This window comes from Sturnira hondurensis, unplaced genomic scaffold (genome assembly GCF_014824575.4).
Source record: "Sturnira hondurensis isolate 20B ecotype Veracruz unplaced genomic scaffold, ASM1482457v3 Scaffold0009719, whole genome shotgun sequence".
Taxonomy (NCBI): Eukaryota; Metazoa; Chordata; class Mammalia; order Chiroptera; family Phyllostomidae; genus Sturnira; species Sturnira hondurensis.
Window position 1 is genome coordinate 10,154,497 of NW_028082350.1, and position 22,915 is coordinate 10,177,411.

Sequence of the window (22,915 nt, forward strand, 5' to 3'; positions counted from 1 at the left end):
AAATGCTCACTGCAGTCTTGTAAAGCATTCACTTCCTGGTTTTACAGGCAAAGAACGTTAAATTTAAAGAGATTAAGTAGTTTGTCTGAGGTGTTGAAACTGACAAGCAACCGATCAGGGATTGCAGCCCAGAACTGTCTGGTGCAAAGAAAAAGATTTTCTCAGTATGCCACTGTTTCCTCAGTAAGAGTCTTCCCACCAGGACCAGGGTTACTATACTTTAGCATTAAAGGGCCAGTCATCTAACAGAGGGTTGTTGCCTAAAACATACTATAGGGAACCTACAGATAAGAAACACAAGCTGCTAGTTCTTCAAAGCCCAACCAAGTTTGTTACATTCACCAACTTAACTCATGAGACAGGAACGCACCCTCATTATTCCACCAGTTCTCTTACCCACCCAAATCAAAGAAGGTCACAGATGTTTGGAAAGTTCCCAAGAGAGGGAAAAAGAAGGAAAAAAAAAGCTTTTGAGTCTCTGCCCATGAATTTCAGATGTGTTGCTAATTTCCTTCTCATCCTATCAGGGAAGATGAAACTGATCTCACTCAACATAATTTAACTGTATTAGGAGTAATTTTAAAGATAATCGAAGAAAAGATTGGTTTGGCAGATATCATCTAAATTTAGCAGGAAGACTTACTAAATTCCAATTGAAACTACCCCTTCTATTAATACTTACTGCAAATGAGGGTAGAACCCATTAAAGAAGAGCAAGATGGCCTTCAGGTACTTAATTTTCTCCAGATAATTCTTTCTGAATCTACAGCTCAAATAAAGATGGAAGAAGCCTAAGAAGACAAAAAAAGAATATAATAATTTCTGCCTGGAGCTGGCAGGTCTTAGTTTCCTCATCTGTAGAATGAAGAAGTAATACCAATGCCCCTTCCCAGCTCAGAGAGTTTACGCTATTAACGTCATCTTTTCACTGATGGTTAGGTATCTGTTTCTAGCATCCAGATAGATTTCTTTTCTCTGGATCTTTTTTATTTCAAAATATTCAGGTGTCAATAATGGGAATTCCTATTCTGTGGGAATTCACATGGGAAAAACATCCTCTGTTAGCATGAAGGATATTGTTTAGAATTTAGTTCAAATAAATATGCATTTATTCCCATAACACATACTTTTCCTTTCTTTGAGCCCCTGTATTATATGTGTCCTTATTAAGTCAGTAAACATTATTCCTTGTGGTGTGGTTACTCATGTATTTACCTCCTCTTTCCTGGGATTGTAAATTATTGGAAACAGGAGCTACATTGTGCTCATTCTTACATTCTACAGAGAGCTATCTTAACATTTCATTTTGCACGTGGAAGAAACACTACATTTTGCCGAATCGAATTCAGAACATGAAAGTATAATGCCACAGAGGCTTCGATAACAAGGAGTAGAAAATACCTTAAAGTGTACTTGAAGGTAGCCTAGCCTTCTTAGAAAGAGCATAAAGGTGACAAGATCAGTCCTTGACATCAGACAGACCTGGGGTCTGGATTTTACCTGTTGTAACTTGGGGCAAGTTACTAATCTTTCTAAAGTCACTTAATTCACATGAAAAATGAAGATGCTTCTTGAAATCTGTGGTGTGTCACTTTGTAAGCAATCTAATCACCCTGCTGTTCACCTGAAACTAAAATAATGTCCATTAGCTACTGTGATTAAGAAAAAACTTTAAAAGTAAATACAAACAAAATTTTCTTCTAAAAAATGAGAATGCTAGTACTACTCATTCATAGGGGGCATCTCAGAGTACAGTGATATAATCCACGTAAAATGCTTGGCATGAAATACATCGAACGAAAACCGCTCATGAAAGTAAAGCGTGTTGATAGCGTGCCCGCACACGTCAGCACAAGCGGCTCTCTGTGCAGAAAACATTCAAGTTCGTAATGGTTGTCCATTTCTGTGGTGATTTCAAGCTTCCAACATAATGTCACTGAACACAGAGTAGCATACCATGATACACTTGTGCATAAATAACCTCAAGATATAATTGGCATAAAAAGCCACAGAGCATAGATAATAGTAAATAATTAGAAAGTAATGAGTAGTGAAATGACCACTGTGTGTAATGAGTAGCTCGCGAAATTCCTGAAAATCTGACACATGGTCTTGTGAGCCAGTAAGGACCAGCGCTACATACCAGCACTGTGGTAGGAAGCCTTATCTGACTGTCCGGTCTGGGCTGGTTGTCCCTCGCGGGCACCCCCACCACAGCTCTCACATTCTGTTGTAATTGCCTGGTTTCTGGTCCGGACCTTGTGAGAATAGGAACATGTCCAGCTGACACAGCCTCGGCACCTACATCTACCTTTAGTGACACTCAACGAATATTTGTTGAATGGCTGTTGAATGAAGGACACAAAGCCAGAATGGTGAAATTTACACATTTATGTAAATTTTGCCAAGTGATATTAAAGATTTGCTTTAAATCTTATAAATGAAGAGCATATGAAATGATCACTTAGCTGGGCCAACAGGGTTAGGATTGCTTTCCCTCCACACGCAGCACGTGCTTTGTTCGGTTTCTTGTAACCACTCCCCGTCTGGGAGGAAATATCCTGGTGTTCTGTTATTTAGGGAATACAAAAACAAACAGTTTTCAAAAGTGTGCAACATGTCTGACAGATATTCTGGAACCGAGCTGCCTAAGCATCAGAGTAGATTTTTTTCAAACCTTACACACTTGGACGTGGCAGCTGGCTTTGGGGAATCGAAGCCAGTGAAAAGCAGCCAACCCTGAAACTGATGACTTGACTCGGTGTCACCTGGAACTCTCTTCACAGACTCCTGAACCCATCCAGGGATGGAGGGTTTGCCAGAGAACTTGGCCAAGGCGCCATTGTAATCAGCCTTTACAGAAAGAAGAGCATGAGTCCGGGAGCCAATGGCAAAGAGAGGAAGAGAATGAGAGAGGAAGGGAGGGGGGAGCGAAGGGAAGGGGAAAGAAGAGGAGAGGAGAGACCTTTCTGAGACATGAGGATGAAACCTGTGTTCTTCAAAGGCAATCTATAAGAAAAATTGTCCAACGAAAAAAAAGTAAAAATAAACATTAAAAACCCTGGTATTTAAAATGTTTGTGTCATCAGTATAAGGATTTTACAGCTAAAGAAAGAAGGCATTATTAAAATACTTTAAATTTGTATTCAGGAAAGAACTTCACATCCATTTACTCATGACGTGTATACATCCCTTTGCACACCCCTTTACGTTCTCACAGTTCACTCCCTCTTCGCAGGGGGGTCACCAGCTCTGTGCTGACTGTAGACAGTTAGGGACAGGGCTGTGCTATCTACAGCCACTGCCTGGTAGCGGGCTGCCACTGACCATTTTGACAGGGTGGGGTATTAGGAAGGGAGGCTTTGCACACAGCCCAAGCTGCTGTCCACTTTGCTGTGCAGAACGGCCATTGCCTAAGACTGAGGCCAGTTATCTCTAGAACCCATGGCTCGTAACTTGGCCACCGACAAGGAGGGAGCCAAGCCGGACTCTGGCTCTCTTAGTCTTCTGCTGACTAACTGTCTCACCCAGCCCAGTGAATAGCTATTATCAAATAATCAGCTTAATCTAGTTATCAGCTTAAAGTTATTGATTTGGTTTTGTGTTAGGTTGGCACAGCAATGGAGTAAGGGAAACTCCAAATGATTTTTCACTTTTGTGTAGATGCATGATTTACTGTATTTCCTGAAGCCTGAGGAAGAAGCGTTAAACTTTGATTTTGGAGTGATAACCAATGCACTGCGCTAAGTGTATAAGACACCCAGTGTGGTGGCTGTCTGGTCTGGGAGGTACTGAGAAGGTGATAATTTGCTTTCCTTTCCTACCTATCCTTCTCATTACAGAAATCTACCTCCTAATTGCCTTCAATTTTGGCCAAAGGGAGAAATTATATAATTTTTATTTATTCATAGCCTTCCCCCAATTATTTTTCCCCAAACACATATTGTGTGGCGAGACCTCTTACAGGTTCTGAGATACAGCAAAATGCATGAGATCCTATTCTTCGTGGAGCTTAAATTATTCATGCATCACGGTACAAAATCCGTGATTTGTTATGTTATTGTCCTGTTCTATTATAGATCACTTCAGCTAATACATCTTTGTACCTCATTTTCTCAGTGTATGTTTTAAACATCCTGTTATTTTACCTTCACAACAGCCTTGAGAATTGGGGAGAGCATGTTTCCACAAGGTCACACAGGTGTGAGGAAAAAGACCCAAGTTAGGACTCCAAGCTTTTAAACTGTGATTCATGACCTTTCTACTACACCACAGCTGTCTCTCGTGAAAATAATGGGCGCACTTGGGCAAATATATGCAGAGCCGGTGCAGACAGAAACGATGGCTTCTGCTCCCTTGGGGACAAACCAGATAGGTTTGAATTCCCCCGGCGGTCGGTCATCTAACAAATAGTTCATTCATTAACACTGCAAATCAGAACCAAATAAGTAAATAAAAGATTCTCATTCTCAAAACATCAATTCCAATTAAATCCAGGTAGCTAACTGCCACCTGCATTAATATAAAAGATTAGAGTTCTGTTTGCAAATTTCCAAACAATTTATGGGACTAGCAACAACTTTCTCACCATTAAAAAAAAAAAAAAAGCCCACTGAGTAGAACCTGAGGGGATGGGATGTTTTTAAAGCCAGAAGAGCTGAGACAGGATGGATTGGCAGCCACGCTCCTCAGGTTGCTGATAATGCCTTTTGTGAAAATATAATCAAGCTTCCGAAGATAAAAAAAAAGGCAGAGTTGTAGGTATAAAGTTAGGGAAGCCTCTGAAAAAGTACACACTGTGTTAGTTTATTTTAAGGGAAATAGATTAAGGTGCTGCCACGTGCTTAAAGGAAAAAATACTTGTCTTTAGAAACCTAAGCCACAGCATTGGACCCTGTGATCAGCATACCTCCCTCTCTCCCTTGTCCCTTCTAAACATTTCTCCTTTCAGCGCGTTCTGTCTTCAATGCCAGCTCCTTTAATCTCAGGATGCCCACGGACTTCTGAGACACGATCTCAGTAATCCTCTTAAGAGAGAGGATTCGTGCACCAGATACCGTCCAGAAATGCACAGGTTTTGCTAGTCAGCTAGGTGGGAAGGATAATTCCTTGGTACATCTGCAGCAACGCGCTCTACAGTGGGACTTGCAGATGCTTTTCCAAATTATCTAATCATCCCTTTGAACATCTCTTAGAAAGAGGCAGGCAGGAGGAAATACTAATTCCATTTCTCCAAGAAGTAGAGCCAATAAATTGTTCCATATTGAGGTGGCTTAGCCGAAAGTCATACTCTCTAGAAACTTCTGTTGTAAAGACGCAACCTTGAATGTCTTAAAATAGTATTTTTTCTCTCAAACTAAAGGTAGTGGTGGAAGGAATGGTTCCAGAAATCCTGTAAGTAAATGCAACTATATCAGAATCCCTTCTTCTCTTAGCCAGTTGGAGGAACCCCCCAAGGTGACCCAAGGTGTTCTTCCCAGAACAGCTGTCTTGTGGGCCCCTCCTGGGGAAACTGTGGCCACATGATTTTGGAAGACCCTACGGACGACTTTCCTTTTGACAATTCAATACGCATGATGGCATACTGAAGCCCGGCCAAGAGACCTCATTTAACTTGGATGCATGGCTCTATTGTCTATGTAACAGCTGTTAGCCCCTGGAAATAATAGTTTTGTGGAAAATGGTTAGAAAGCATCCACCCAGATATGTTTGTACCTCTCAAATCTTCTTATTCAGAAACCAAGACTTCTAGAAAGAACCGATCATAGAATGCCACAATTAACTCCTCATTATCAAGCACCTACTTTCCAAGACACTGGCTTTGGTTTTCCTGCCTTGGTGGTGGCATTCTGTTGTCAGAGACTATCTGGGTGGTAAAAATGTTCTGATTCCCATCTGGTAGAACGGTCAGTGGAGGCTCAGGGAGGGCCCTCTGAGCGCAGGCATGGCGCCAGGCTGTCCCCAGCCCGTCTGCCACCCATCTGCAGCCTTGCCCTTGGTAAATGCAACCAGTGTCAGGCCCTTGGGTGCCATCGTTACGCTGATGACGCAGCTCTGCCTCTCCAGCCCTGAACGCTCTGCAGAGAACCTTGATCTACAGACACTCATCTAACCTAAGGCCCCTTCCACCACATTATTCCCCTTCCGTTTATTCTCTTACTCTAAGTAGAAAAATGGAGGTACCCAGACATCCAGGGAAAAGGCCCATTGGTATTTTACAGTAACGCAGCCTGGGGGTCTGAAGAGCCAGGGAACTTGAACTGCACCCCTGCTGTGGCAAGCTCAGCCAAGTGTGGGCGACAGCGCACATGTTCCGCACCAGAAGCCCTTAGGTCTCTCACTGTGTGAACCCTGCGTTTTAATATTTTGGCTAGCTAGCAGATTGCATGCATGAAAAGTGAGATTATTGATTTTCACTTCCTAAGTCATCTGAGTTACACGACAGATGTGTGTTGTGTAAGCTGCGCTCTCTCCATAGGATTCGCACCCAGGCAAACACGGGGCAAGCCCATGCCCTGGTCCCCTTCGCCATTGTTCCCTTTAGATTTTGTAAAATTCTGAAAACCAGTTCATGACCCCTCACCTTGGCATTTCCACACGAAAGAGTCTTCTCTCTGACAACTTCCTTTTTCTAAGGGTGTAACAGAGTCTGTGTTGAAGGACCTTCAAAACTCCTATTGGATGTAGGATGACTGATTTTTGTGGAAGTCCCCACCCAACTGTGGAGTTCATTGTTGTTTCTGTAATAATGAGTCAGTGTTTCCTTCAGTTTGGATCCTAGACCCAGCGATGTCTGCACGGAAGTCATCTTCAAAATGCAAACCTGATATAAATGACAAAAAGCGACTAGGCTATATGAAATAATCTGTATTTTGTTGTTAAAATTAATCCTCCCCCCAAAAAAGAAAATCAAACAAGCAGTAAGGTTTTCTATTTTGATGCAATATCCCCTACAACACTCATATTCTTTCAGGGCACTTCTTGTTCCTTTGATTTCACTTAAACCAGCGAAGTAGAATTTTCCCTGAAGGGTGAATTCACAAGGTCTGTTAACTCTTTCAGTTCCTGGCTTCAAGAAATCCTGGCCAGGCCATCATCCTCTTGTTTTGCCTGAGGCTTTCTACTTTTTAAAGTCAGCCGCAGTCCCAGTTGAAGCCGTCCACACTAGCACACCCCTGGAGTTTTGGAAATGTTCGTGTCCGCCCCCAGCAGTGACCTTGGCACTGGAAAGTGATGGAGGCACGAGGGAGAACAGGGCCCATGTCTCGATCACGCTGGTTTACACCGTCAACTTCAGAGATGGTGTGAGAGAAGAAGAACCAATGGTGTGTTAAGCCCAGCCTCCCGGAACGCCAAGACAAAGTGTCTCTGCTCTGCAAAATGCCACGTTGAAGGAGAACTTTGAATACAGCACAAGAGAAATTACCTGTGGTGGTGAAACGGAATGAATGGTGACAGAAGATGGCATTTGTCATTGGGAATGGCACTGGAGAAGGCTCTCTGTGCACTTCTGTGGGATCCCATAATGGGCCTGGGCATAAAATGCTTATTTTACAGTTAAACGACACGGAATCAAATTACAAAAACCAGAAGGGATGCATTCTAAACAGACACATGTAACTTAAGAATTAGCCAACATAAATAGTCCCAAAGAGTGTACTGAAAAAAGAAATCTAGGAATAGAATCATCCCCTATGTAGAGATGGGGGAAATACAAAATTAAACATCATCAACGTTTCCTGAAAATGTTACTATATTTCCTGTAATTCTGGTAAAGGCATTCTCTCTCAACAGCCAGCAGAGAGTATGAGGCTTCTGAAAACAGCCGAACGCGTCTCCCCGTAGCACCGCGAGTGAGATCACCGGAAAACGATGACAGAGTCATGCCTAAGATCATTCTAATTAAATGTTTGATTTCCCACAGCAAGCCTAATTGTGACATGAACAGCTGTCAGCCACAAGCTTAGAGGAAGCCGTCATCCTGCGGATTTCACTGACACTGGCTCATCCTGTCTCCACACCACTGCTCAAGAGAGTGTTTTCAAAGAATTCTTCCAGAACGGGGTTTCATTAGACACAGGGGTGTCAGCCAAGTTATTTGGCCTTGTAGGTTATACATGAAAGACATTTGTCACCATAACAAGAATCCCAAATGGATGTTTATTAAATACCAAATTCAAGTCCATAAAAAGGTCTGGGGCACAGTTCCTTGAATCCTGAAAGCCATGTATGAAATAACTATTATAATTGCCTTTGAAATAAGCATTTTCAATGCAGCACTCCTCCCTTATCCATGGGACCTACGTTCCAACACCCCCAGTGGATGCCTAAAACCTCAGATAGGTACCGAATCCAGTGGATACTATGCTTTTTCTTTTTTATTATTATTTTTTTATTTAATTATTGTTCAAGTACAGTTTTCTGCCTTTGACTTATAATCAGGCCTTTTCACTGAAAAGAAGTACTTTATGGCTGCTCTTTAGCATACCTGAATTGCCATATTCAAATCACTACGGGTATGCCATGAGGCCATTGTCAAGTAAAATAAGGGTTACTTTGAACAGGAGCTCTGTGATAGAGATGGCAACCAAGTCAGAGGCAGAGCATTACCACATTCAGACTCAGCCGAGGACATGCACGTAGGGCCCCTCTAAATTCTGTCACTTTGCTTGTGCCTGCAATAATGCACAAGAATCTAGGTGGGGCTTACAAATGAATTTTAGTGAGGGAGCAAATTCACAAATACAGAATCTGTGAATAATGAGGATTGATTGGGTATGTTGAAAGTAAGTGTGAGCGTGTTGTCAGTCACTCCATACGTGTCTAGGTCATTCTCTCTGTCACATTAGTGGTTGGATTTGTTTACATGTCAAAATCAAAGTTCACTGAAGTCGACTTTTCAAGAGAAGTGTGAATACCATTGATTGCATCACGTGCCTTGGCATCTTGACCTGAGGAAGAAACTCATTGTACAACTGTTTTTGACTTCTTACTGTGTCTTCCAGGTCTTTCAGGGGTGTGGCCAACCCAAACCTGCTCCAGCCCTCAGATCTGCCCGCTCAGCTCCTGAAAATTTTAATACACGGTTCAGGCCTTACAATCCTGAGGAAAGACCCACAACTGCAGCGGGCACGAGCTTGGACCGGCTGGTGAGTTCTCTTGGATTCATGGCCACATGGCCACTTCCTGTTACTAAGGTCATTCTTCAAGACGTGATGGAGAAAAGTTGGTTGTAAAAGTCATCTCATTTTTATATCTGCTCCTGGTCTTAATTAGAATGTTGAAAAGTAATGAGAATTTCCTTTTAGGTCAAGAATTAGATTATTTAAGAAGTCTTAATCACCATTAATCTACTCATGCAAAGGCCAAATTTTCAATTTCATATTTCTTCTGAAATATTAATTTGAAGACTAAATCTTCCAGTGATATAATTATACAATAGCACATTTCTTATTCATCTGCTTTAGTTATTTATTCAATTATGATAGTGTAACTTTGTTATGAATTCTCCTTAGATGTAAAGTTTCCTGTTTAAAAGACCCTGCCAAGAGACCCCTGACATTTTTGTTTTGTGCAAGTGTCTTTGAAAAGTTGGAATCCGTAGAAATAGTAACTCTGGTCCATTTAAGTGTGTGTCAGGGCGTCACATAATATGTAGCATCAAAGCAGTTTCTGTGGAGAATACAGTTATAAACATAGTAAACACAATTTTTAATGTGTTTTAAAAATCAAATTTTACTATAAGAAATGAAAATCTCAATTTCAGAGAAATACCACTTGATTATTTTCAGTACAATTTATAATCTTCATAGTACTATAAGCAACTTATATACCTGTAATATTAAGTGCTGTTAATGTGGCTTTGCCAATTTTCTTGACGTACAATTAGCAGATGAGAACCTCAAGGTCATAAAGTACTTGGACCATATCTGATTATGTCATATAAACTCAGGTCTCAGTTCCCAGTTACGAAAATACTTTTATTAGTCACTGAAATAAAGTACTTCATCATTTTAGTTAATGTTCTTCTGCGGTGTAGAACTCACAAGAGTAAAGTGGTTGAGTCTGGCCTCAACGTAAGTACATAGCAGCAATTCACTCTAGAAAAATCAAACGTACTCACGATATCAAGGCCTATCCACAAAGTGCCAATGTGAAGGGGTAAGTGGAATTGCTAACTAATAAATGATGTCATAAATTTATTACAGTTTGTTAGCAAATAAACCTCCCTCTTTTCATGTAGATTTTGAAGAAGGAATTCTCTGGGTACTTGCTTCCACCTTCTACTTTACCTTGGTTGTAGGTATTCTCTATTCATAGTTTCAGGAAAAGTTTAAAATTGGTCACCTTTTTCTTCTACTAAACAACCAATTCGGTTTCTCCAAACAACTAGCCAGTTGTTTTAAAGAAATGATGGTTTCATAAGACTACATCATTTGGGGTTTTCATTCACAAATTCCTTTGTATGTCTAGAGACTTTTAACCAGAAGCAAAAATGGTGAGTATGAGTTTGATCTTTCTGTCTTTTCATTTCCATTTTAGCTAGCTCTAGCTTAGTTATTAGAACAATTCAGGCATTTTTGGATTTTTCATAAACCCTCATGTGGGAACTGGGACACAATGAAGATCATAAGTCGTGCCTGGTGGTGACAATACTGTATCATGAACCTAAAAATCTGTTAGGAGGGTAAATCTCATGATAAGTGTCCTTACTACAATAAAATAAAATGAAAAATAATTTGGGTACAGGGCACACTTAGTTCAAAATTGCACTGAATTTGAACAACTTAGCAATCTCTATGACTACCAATTAATTTTTTCCCTTTGAAATGAAAGCACAGTTTTCTGCCCAGGAGAAATGAACACACAAAAACACATACACTCAGACAGGGGAAATAGAGCAAGTAAAATATTTGTCTCAAGACAACAGTATTTATGCAGTTTAGCACAACCTAAATAAAGCATCAACATTTTTAGGATTTCTCATGATGTTTGAAATCTGATAGATAGGAAAATTTAAATTTGAACCTTTTATAAAGGAACTTCATTGATGATCTTTAAAACACTCCAAATATAAAGGTCTTAAGTGCTCTGGTAAATAGCGAACTGATGTAGGTACTTCTATTTAATGTGCCCCCCCCAAAATATATTTTAGTCAACATTTTTCTGAAGAAAATTAGTCATGGTGAATCATGAACAAGGACCAGATCCAGTGCGTAAGGACTGGATTCAATGCTTAGGAACTTACATCAATAAGCCAGTTTCATTCTGAAACGTTCTGTGACAGCTGTTCAGTGCTTTCTTCTTTATAGGCCTGACTTTGGGCCCTGTAAGGAAGAACGGCCATTTTGTTAATTTTCTATTGAATTAAATCCCAATTCCTTCCTAAATGGTAAGAATTAGCGATTGGTAATGCACAGCCAGTAATAAACCTACCAGGATTTACTTTCCCAGCCCCTACGAGCAAGGGGCGGGGGGTCTTTCCAATTGAAAGGAGCCATACAAGGTTATTCTTGAGAAACACAAGCAAGACCAAAGCTAGTATCAGACTCTTGGTTTGCAGCCCTGGGCTCCCGCAAGGCTTTCTTCACTTTGCGGTTTCCACATGGCTCTGAATAGTGAAAAGGGGAAGAAGGAATCCCAGCCAGCCAGGGCTGTGCAACAGTCCGACACAGTCTTCTCCAAGGGGCAGGCATCGGCGACCTCCGATGGGCATGCTCTAACAGCGCGGCCTTTTTCATGCACAGGTCTCATGCTCCCCACTCCTGTCTGAGTTTTCCCCTGAAACCGTGATTTTTTTAAATATTGATGAGGAGCATGTGCCCCAGAAAAGGGGCAATATCTTTTAATCTTTCCAATAGCTTGGAAAGACTTCTGGTTTCTCTGAGTGCTTCAGCAGAGAAGATGTTTCAGAGGACTGCAGCAAAAGAAGATTTCAGTCACTCCCCCCCTTTCACCAAAGTGAAAATAGCTATGAAGTTCTCAGAGAATTTCTTCTTCACTATACCATTTAAAATTAGTACCTGGGGTATTAATTTGGTATCCGTTGGTCACTGTTCTTATACCATTATTGTGAAACGATTTTTAAATGAACTGATAATTATGGAGCTTTAGAAATAAAGCGCCCAACCCCAAATGGAGTAAACTGCTGCTCAGACTTGTGTAAAATAATTGAAAACCAAACAAACCGTCTTTTAAAAATACATCTATTCCTCTATTAGATTTAACCTCTATTATATTGATAAGGAAATGTGTAAATCCCTTTATGTTTCTAAGAAACATTTCCACTTGTTTCTGCTTAGTGGAGGTAAGAGTCCCATTACTCTGCAGTTATACGGACATAAAACGTAGTTTAGATCATCAGTAGCTTGCAGACATAACTGCCCAAATGTTATTATCCAATGATGAATGAATGTACTAGTTAAATTCACCTGCTGATGGAAAGCTGACTCATCAGAGAACATCACAGTCCTTCCTGCCAGCAGCCATGATTTCTTGGGGACATTAATATCACCAGCTGATTTGGTTAACAACCCTGTCCCACCATCACGTGCCTCCTGTTACCAGCACTCCACCTGGTGCTGCTTCTGTCCCTGAGGGGTGTTAGGATTTTCAGTTAAATAGACCAGAGGGGGTTATTTACTTGCACGAAGGACGAGATCAGTTCCCTTCCTTTTGTCAGAACTTTATACTTGGTGAATTCTCTTAAAGAACTTGATGTAAAACCATGACTTTTTGAAGATCACTGGAAGCACAGAGTGTGAAAATAAATAAACACAAAATATCTCAATTTTTAAGATCCAAGCGTACAGAAGTATTTCAGATTATCCTTTGTAAAAGGCACGTAGCTGTACAGCTCGGGACATTTGAGCACAGCATGGTAGATGGTTCCTGGGCCCACAGGGGAAGGGGGTGCCCTCCTCATTCCAGCCAATCCGTGAAAGCAAAAATGTACTTTAAATTGTGTATCTCAGAGGAATATAGTGTATAAAAGTAGATTAAAAACAAACATAAACAGACTTAAAATTAATTCATCAAGTTGGTGATGAATTAGACCAATGACTCTCCAGTAAGTATCAATATTGCATTGTATATGCGGATTTCTCAAATATTCTACTGCTCAATCAGAGGGAGTTTGGGGTGAGGGTGGGGAGGGCATGCCAGCCTGCCAAGCTAAACGTTGTACCTGTGCTGTGCTATTATGTGTAGAATAATCTCTCTTTCTTTTTCCTTTGACTTTGTTTTCCTCTTGCTTCCCAGAAGAGTGTGTGGAAGACAATGCAACATAGTGTAAGCTTTGGTCTTCTTTTTCCTGCTCTCATCCCCATTCGTCTTTGTAACCGTCATTCCAGGGAGTTTATGAGTGTTTCCACCTCCACCTCCTCCTTCCAAAGTGCCTAGTGAGCCAGCTGAACTCTGCGCATGCCCAGTAGGTTTAGTAACCGCCTCTCTTGGGCTTTATGGTTAACAAACCATTTGGTATTCTTTCCCCACACAAGGTTTTCCGTCTCGGCTTTGTGTGAGACTAGCCTTTGGTGGCTGATTTAAATTCTACCTGAATGTTCAGACTTTGTGTAGTCTGCCTGACAAATTAGCTCTGCTCTGATAGGATATAGAGTGAGCAACAGTAGGTTTATAATTGCGAGACAGGAAACCCAGAGTTTATTCTTGTATTATCACTTATTAATTCCTGTGTTATTTTCATGGGAACAACTATAAACCTACTTTTTGCCTTGGTCTGTATATGGCTTCTTCTTTTTGTGCGGGGCAAGTTAATTGCCTCATTAATAATAAAAACAAACCGACCTCAGCTCTCATGCATAAGGAGCTAATTTTGCCATTAACTGGGACATAGAGAGTTTAGGGGGTTAAGAAATAGCTTTTGCTGTAAGTTGTTTATTCTTTTCTATTCCTACCTGAATTTACTGACAGCATTTAGGAAGGGAACTTTGGTTATTTTTTACCTCAAAGCCTTTGGGATTGGGGCTAAAGATAAGAATGCCAAGGCCCTCTTACCTGACTTTGCATATTAACCATAATAATTAAAGAGCAAAGTCACCTAATCTGATTTTTCACAATACCTTCCATGATGGTAATACCCTATAATAAGGACGTGAGCCCACTGTCGCATCATGGACCCAAGAGAAAAAGTGACTCTCACCTGACAGGCACAGATTTCTCTGTGCAGCACAGTTGTGACGTCATGGGGTCTCAGGTCAGCCTGGCCTTAAGTGCAGGCCCTGGTAACGCATGTCTGAAATCGCTCCTTTAAAATTCACTGAAAAGGAAATTGTATTCTGAGTGGTATCCCCATTCCTCACGTCAGGCGTCTGAGCCCAGGGCAGCAGGGAGGAGCTGAACAGGCAACGAGGTGAATCTGGAACAGGAATATTCTAGAAGGAAAGACCTGGAAGAAGGAACAGGGGAAACAGGAAACTGGGAGGAGACAACAGCGTGGGTGGGACCAGCCAGGGGTCTATTAGTTTGACTCAATTGGTGTAATGAGAGAGGCGCCTGTCCGAAGAGCATGTGCCTACTGTTCCCAATGCATTCTCTTGAGAAGCCCAGATTTTCCAGCATCTGGGCCAGTTTGATGTCCTTGTCTGATGGTTATGATCCTTGTGGCTTTCCCCCAAGAAGATGGACTTCCTTGAACATATGAGAATGAATATAACTCACGATAACGCTCCCCACCCCACCCCATCTGCTGGACTTCCCAACTGGCCCCTGTAATATTCTTTAGCCTCCGTGCCTCGCTCCCAAAACAGGTGTCTGTGATTAGATATGATTCTTCCAAAAATACAACTTCTTAAATGTATTGGTATGCCGGTGGTGAAAATGTTATTAATATTATTGCACAGACTTAAGTACTTGCAAAACAGCAAGATACACACTTTATTGTTTTAAAACAAAAATGGGCAAAGCAACCCCCATTCTGGCATCATTTCCTACCTGATGATTAATACAAGTTTCAGGGTAAAGTCATAAAAGTGTTCTTCCATGCCTCTTTGGGGCCATTTTGGTGTGATTTAGGAAGTCTTGGTTGTAAGGATTCAGGAAACTGTTGTTCGTTTCAAATTGCCACGCATTTCATTGTCACCTCACAGGGTTCTGCATCCGGCTCATCCGCGCTTTTGCATTTCAAAAGGATGCCGGGCTGTGTTTCAGACACTGCTTTATTATCTCGAGCCTCAGCCACTATTTTGGGGTGGAACTGATATTTCCCACCTTGACACTGACACACGCATGCACATCTGTTTATGCTCAGCCTGAACAGAAAAAAGTAAAAGCTCAGTCACAACAGTAGACCAGAATCTCCACTTTAATTAGTTTTCTAAAGATAAATGGGTCAGGGCCAGACTGGCTTTCCGCCTCTGCTGCAGCGGAATAAATTAAGCTCCATTCACCTCAGCAAACAAGCGGCTACCGCTCAATCCACTTCAGACTGTGAACTGCCCAGTCTTGCCTGAACCTGCTTCATCTGTTTGCTGCAAAACCCCACTGAGCCACCCCAGTTTCATTTTCAATGAACCCTGGGTTATAACAGCAGCAAAATACAGTGAGCTCTCCAAGCAGGGAGAAAACACAAACCATTAAAATCAATCCACCCATCTCATTCCGTCTCGGTTTCTGGTTTCCACCCTTCTCCGGGCGACATTAGCAGCATGTGGGAGCTGAGAGAGTTGCCCAACCCAAGTGTCTTTCCATTTAGGAGGCTTGTGGTTGATGAGGACTGAGTGGCAGCAATCAGGAGACACACATATAAAATGATGGCTTATCTCCAGGACATTCTGCTTATTCCATGGGCTTGAAGGATGCTCACATCTAATTCAGTGGTGTGCACTATTGGGTGCCAGAGTGGAATGCCTGCTCCTTAGGTGGAATTTTCAGCTCACACCCAGTGGACAGTAGACTATTGTTGCATCCTTGGGAGGCTATTATTTCAGGCATATGGAAGATTAGAGAAAGTGGGAGGAGCGTGGACCTTTCCTTGAGCTCAGGCAAGGCTGTGTTTAATTGCATTGGGTCGTATACTACAGGGAGACAGAGGAGGGAGAATCCCACTGGCTGCAAAATCCCTGGGTGATGCTGAAGCTCATTCCACACCACTGCCTTAAGACACATCAAGAGAGTCATGTGGATTCTGACAGTTAAAAATAAAGTCATGCCTCATATTTTAAAGGGGGATAGCTTTCACATACCTTCTGTTATGTATAAGGGTTCTGAAATCATTTGGGGGGTAATCTTACCAACAAAACCATGTGCAGCTCTGTGTCAAACTTTCCTTTTTTCTCAGAAATGTTGAAGCAAGAGCTTTGCTGACCTCTGACTGTCATAAAAATGGAGTGTTATATTTTTTTTTTAAGATTTTATTTATTTATTTATCTTTAGAGGGGAAGGAGAGGGAGAGGCAACCATCAATGTATGGTTGCCTTTCATGGGTCCCCTGCTGGGAGCTGGCCTGCAGGGAACTGGCTTGCAACCCAGGCATGTGCCCTGACTGGGAATTGAACCTCAATCCTCTGGTTCGCAGGCCCACGCTCAATCCACTGAGCTACACCAGCCAGGGCTTCAATCTTTGGAGTGTTACATTTTAAGACCCCCAAATATGGCTATATAGATTTTATACCCATTTTATGCTTATTGTCCCCTTCAGACTTGAAAATTTCTTTCAGAATTCCTAGACTTCCACTAAACCCAAATTGACACATTATAGGTAACTATTGATCGACACATGAATTTATGTTCTTTTCTGTTGCATAGCACTGGAGAAAACAAAGTACCATGTACAATACCCATGACAGCATGCTGTTAGTGCAGGCATTATTGAAAAGACAAGAACCACTCTTTGCGCAAAATACCGCTTATCAAAGCATTAGACACGCGGGGTCTCCTCAAAGGAATCGTATCTGGTGTAGAGCCTCAGGGACATTCGCATGCAGGAAACAGGAATTTGATTTTGAAATCTGGGGTAGACTGTATCAATAGAGAATATGTGGAAGGTATAGTAACCAATGAATCGTCACTGACCAAAAGTGCAAACTGAAATCCTTCGCCGTCTGTAGCACCTTCGATATGGGCCATACCAAACAGCTCATTGTCCCGCCTTACACCAGGACTTTTTGCCCGTAACTTGAACAAATGAAACAGAAACGTTGTTGTCCGTCCTAAATGGGCCAGATGAGGGGGAAAATAGTTCATCTGCTCACTCATTCACAACGCGTGTCCTTCCTACAGCTCCGTAGTAGGTGTTTTGGTAAGTTGGTTATGAAAGCCTGAACAGACAAGCCGGACTACGCTACTCAAACCATACCTTTAAAAATATGTGTTCATGAAAGGTATCCCTTGACACAGACCTTTTATGAAATTATTGAACAGCTTAAAGAATATTTGCCTTGTCGTGGGAAATCTGCAGTAATTTTTTCTCATAGCTGTCTGACACATTCACACCGCAAGTCCCAAACGGGGTGTTCACGCTTTTGAGAGAGAGAGCTGAAGGAATGAGATATTTTATAAATACTGGTTTTGATGGATTTGCTGTATAATCAATCAGCTTTTAACTGGCTCTGGGGCCCATGGAATACATTTTAAAGCTCTGGGAATTTGGCTGTTCCCATAAGACACTTGGACACTCTTTACTGCTAGCAGTAAACCTCAGGCATAAACATTGTGGCGAAAACCAGATGAGAAGAAACCTGTTTGAGTGAAAATTGACTTCCCTTCATAAATGTTAAAGGTAGAAAAATAGCTGCAACACACAATAATTTTTCCTTAATAATCGCTTAAGCTCATTTATGGTTATTATCATCAAAGGCTCTGACTTCATGGGTATTTTCTTACTAAGATACTGGCCAAGCTATTTAAAAATGAAAAGTCCAATTGACAATAAATGAATGAGACAGCAGCCAGAACAATACCACTGCATTCCTAGCTAGCAAATAATTTGGGGGGGGGGGAGGGGGAGTTGGGTTTGTGTAATATCTTTGGAAGCTTTTCTAATACTGTATTGATCTGGACAGGCCAAGCTAGGCATTGCAGTACCTTAAAAAAAAAGAAGTGGAAATGGCTTACAGCCACACAAGTTTATCTCTTGTTTATACCACATGTCTGTTTTGGGTTGGCTGTGGGTCAGCTGCCCACGATCATCACCCTCAGTCTGATACCTTCTGTGGCAGAGCAGCTACCATCAGGGGCTTTGTCCGCCACAGTGGCAGGGGACATAGAGGATGAGGGCAAACTGCTTATTGAAGTCCTCAACTATAAGGGGCACAATGCACTGTTCTCATCTCATTGGCCAAAGCAGGTCACATGACTGAGGCTACTATGGAGAAGACAGGGACATGTGCCCTTCTGTGCCTCACACAGAGTGAAAATGGACATATTAGTGAGGAATAATGGTGTCAACCATGAATACACAGGACCAAGGCAAGATTTTTAAATAAACAAAAATCTTTTTCATTACTCTCTCCAACTTACTTGAATAAGAAGAAAAAATCTGCTCTTCACTCAGCAAACATTCATTGTGCACTAATAAGAGTCAAATATCAGTGACTCGAACATAATCGAAGAGCTCACAGCACTTTGGGGATGACAGACAAAACTAGCTGTGATATAAATGAAGCCAATTTCTGGTAAGGATTGCACGTAGATTTTTTTAGAACTCTAGGAGACATCTAAGTCCTTCTTACAAAGGGAGTGTCTACATTACCCTAGAACACCAGCATCACTTTCCAAGTCAAGTTGATTTCGGCATCGATTTCACCTACTTCGACTTTGCGTCCTATCAGAATTCAACCAGAGCAAAGGAGTCCCACTCCCAAATCTTAAGACAGTATCTCAGAGGAGGCTATAGAAATTCTTGCCAATGAGTAGAAGAAAAATGGCAATACAAAAACAGGATGAACAAGGACTATTTTATTACCAGCATTTCAGTGTCTTTCAGATTCGGGGAGTACATATTTTAAATGAGGCTTTGATATTGCATATCGTGAGTCCTGCTCTTGGGTGGCGCAATGTCACGTTTGCTCAGGCGAAGCAATTTTTCTGCTCTTCTCTTTTCTGGGTCCACCTAGTCGAAGCAAATCAGATTGTTCTCCTTTTCTCTTTCATACATCAGCATTGAAAGTCACCAGGAATTCAGATGCTGGAAACAGCCCTTGTCTCCTTGTACAATATCTGTTTATTTCTGATGGTTCATGAAGGAGAGCACTTTCCACAGGTTACTCGGGGAAATTGCATGGGCTGACAGCAACAATGAACTTACTGATTGGCATGAAAATCTCAGAAAAGCATGTGCTATTTGGCGTCCGTGTGGACTTTGCAAAATCGTCAAACTCTGATTCAGCTGGAAGAAAAATGACGATATAAATTCATAAATGATTTATGTGCCATGGTTCACAAAAACAAGGACTTCGTAAGTTTTATCCTAAGGGATTTTGTCCTCAGAAAGCTCCCCAGAGCAGCCTTCATTCATTTCAGTCGAGAACACTCAGCTCTGCACTTGAAAAAGCTGAGCATTTCCTTGGCCTGCTCTTCGCAGCAACTTGAGCACTGGACGAAAGGGGTAAACACAAAGCAGCTGGGCCAGGTTGGGAAGAAACCACAGAGGCAGTAAACCGCCCTAACTGGTCACCGAAAACCCAGAGGCTACGTTTGGTGTGAGACCTGTCCTCACGAGCACGTTTCCCGTCACTCGGGAACATCAAATCTTTGTACGAGCGTCTTCGAGGGACCAGAAATATTTCTTTAGGATTTTTGTGGTGAGGGCACAAGGGAAAGGAACTTCATTACCAAATAAACAAACTAAAAATGTCTCTACAATAGTTTCATTTTTTTTTAATTTGTCTGTTCCGTGACTTTGGAGGGTGAGAGGTCAAGTGAATCTTCAGGAATATTTTCTACAGGATATCTTTGATCTTTGGATATCTTTGATCATGGCAAGGAAGTGGCCTGTATGTGTATGTGTGTTTTTTATTAGTTTTTTTATTAAGATAAGCTCGTTGTGACCACTAATAAGTGAACAACTGGAGATCGTTGGTGATTTATCAAATGGCAGCTGAAGCAGGATACTTTCATGTATATGTCTGTGATTCCCCACTACTTTTTATTTTTTTAATTTTTTCAGTTGTATTTTTTCCATTACCATTTAGTGCCCTTACGCTTCTCTCCCCTGCAACAGTGTGGTCATTGTTGTGTGTGTCCATGGGTCCTGTTTCCTTTTTGCTCCAACCCTCTACCTCCTACCTCCCCACACCCCCTTAGCTGTCATCTGCTTTCCATCTATGAGTCGGTCTCTATTTTCCTTGTTAGTTCGCTTCATTCATTTTACTCCACATACGAGTGAAATCATGTGGTGTTTGTCTTTCTCTGATTGGCTTATTTCACTTAGCATAATGTTCTCCAGGTCCATTCATGCTGTTGCAAAGGGTAAAGTTTTCTTCTTTTTCACAGCAGAGTAGTATTCCATTGTGTAAATGTCCCGTAGTGGTTTTATCCACTCATCTGCTGATGGACACTGGGGCTGCTTCCGTATCTCGGTGACTAGAAATAACACTGCGGTGAACACAGGAGTGCTTATGTTCTTTCCAATTAGTGTTTGGGGCTCCTTCAGATGTAGTCCCAGACGTGAGGTTGCTGCTTTTTAAAATTCAGAGACACCCAGTTGTTAACAAAGCGGGCCCACCTTTCCAGTTCTTTCTCTGCCCTTACGCCACACCTTGCCCTCAGCTTCGCCCTCCCTCAGAGTCTGAGCCCCACCCTCCGCTTTCTGGAAGATGGGATCGGATGAGCTTTTCAGGACAGTCTTCCAATCAATCACATGTATTTTTCCACTGTTTTTTTTTCCCCCTGGGGAGAGTGTCTATTCGATCAATTACTGAGAGAAGTATTTCACTCTGCAGGAAGATTCCTCTGTTTCTTCTTGTAGCTCTATTTTTATTTTATATGGTTTGAGTCTGTCTTTATAGCCGCAACTGTACCTCCCTTGAAAACTGACCCCTTCATCATTATAGAGTGATCCCTTTTCTCTAGTAGTAGTTATTAGCCTTCAAGTGTATTTCTTTGTGATATTAACAGATTTGGGGGTTAATATTTGAGAGACATATCTTTTTTTATGTCTTCCATTTCAAACTTTTTGAAACTTGGTGTCTCAGATGTGCCTCTTGTGAATGTCACATAGCTGGATTTATATGTAAATCTGGACTAACATTCTTTGTGTTTAACTGAAGCATTTAGTGTATTTAAATGTACTAGAAATACTGATATAGTTGTGTTTATTTCTTTCATCTCATTTTGTGATTTATATTTGTCTCATCTTTTCAGTCCTCTTTCTAATGAATTGAGGATTTTTTTCTCGTTCCACTTTCCATCTTTCAATGTTTAGATTCCAAACATTTTTAAATTAATTAATCATTAATTTAAATTAATGATTACTCTTAAAATTTTATCATGCACCCTACATTAACAAAGCCTGTGTTTAATTAATCAGTCAGTATCTTTACCCTGAACAAAAAGACCTTAGAACTCAATTCTGATCATTCATTCATCTTCCACATTATATGTATGCTATTATTATTGAAAAATGTAATTCCATCTTGTCACTTTTAATCTTACCAGGTTTTAGATTATTATTTTTTATTTCATACTAAAACTCTTTATATACATTAATAACATTTTACATATTTTTTGGTTTTCATTCCTTCTTGCATCAAATCACCTATCAGGATTCACCTTTCTTATTCTAGAATACATATTACAAAATTTGCTGGGAGTTTTATTTGAAAATATCTTTGTTTTCTCTCATTCTTGGAAGACATTTGTTCTTAGCACGTAATTTTAGGTTGATGGTTATTTATTCTGAGTCCATTGCTGCTTATATTTCACTGTTTCCTGGCTTCCACTGTAGCTGTTGAGAAGCCTGCTCTCAGTTTCCCCACCGGAAGTAATCTGTATTTTCTTTCAAGCTCCTTTTAAGGTCCTCTTTGCTGTTCTGTAATGTTACTATAAAGTATCAATCTTTATAGTAACATTTTTGTTTTTATTTATTTTGCTTAGAACTTGTTGGCCTTTGTGAATCTCATAACTAGTCTCTCATGATTCTGGAAAATTCCAAGTCATTAGCTCTTCAAGTGCTGCTTCAACGTATTGCTCTCCCTGTCTCCACTCTTATTACAGAATTGATTGGACTTGTTAGACTTTCTCACTCCATCCCCCATGGCTGTTAACCTTCCTTTGTTCCTTGCTACACTCAGAATAATTTATTTAGCTCCACTTGTCAGCTTATGAACTATTTCTTTAGTTATACTGACTTGGCTATTAAATCCATCAACTGAGTTTTTAACTTCAACAATTGAATTTTTCATTTCTAATATTAGTTTGGTCTTTTCTCAGATATGCTTTATCCTGTGTTTCATAGTATCTAACTCCTTATTCCCATTGCTAAATCCTAACTTTTCCATCTTTAAACATATGTGTTTTAAACTTTGTGTCTGAAAGTCGTAGGATCTGAAATATTAACTGCTGTCATCTGGCATCTCTGCTGGACCTTGCACATGGCGCTTTGTTTCCTTGTACATTATAGTTTGTTTGTTTGTGGAGATTTGGGGGAAGTTTATGTTCTTTGGAACTTACACACTAGAAAGTCTTTGTGCAAGACTTTGTGGTGCATGGTGTTTCTATTTCACTCTTATACCAAGGATTTAACCCCCTTGGAATTCCAATTTTCTGCGATACAGGCTGGTGGCCTTAGGGAAGTGCTTTACTTTAGTCTTCTATCCTCTACCCCACTCTATATATCAGTTAAAACCAAAACTTCAAGACATTTGGGTCCAGGAAATGTCCTTAGGTCAAAAGCCAACCTCAGTAGTCTCGGGTTTTTTTTCTGGGTTCCTTTTTTCCCCTACTTAGTTTTTGACCT

The 22,915-nt window shown here is 40.9% G+C and overlaps 1 protein-coding gene across 1 annotated transcript in view; it reads left to right on the forward strand.

Annotated features, from left to right (window-relative positions):
* The window catches only part of GPC6 (glypican 6), a 1,021,374-nt gene that overhangs the window by 919,364 nt on the left and 79,095 nt on the right, over nt 1-22,915 (forward strand). Inside the window, exon 6 of the mRNA XM_037057550.1 lies at nt 9,006-9,149. Within this exon, the coding sequence (XP_036913445.1) occupies nt 9,006-9,149 (144 nt within the window). The remainder of the gene's footprint in view (nt 1-9,005; nt 9,150-22,915) is intronic.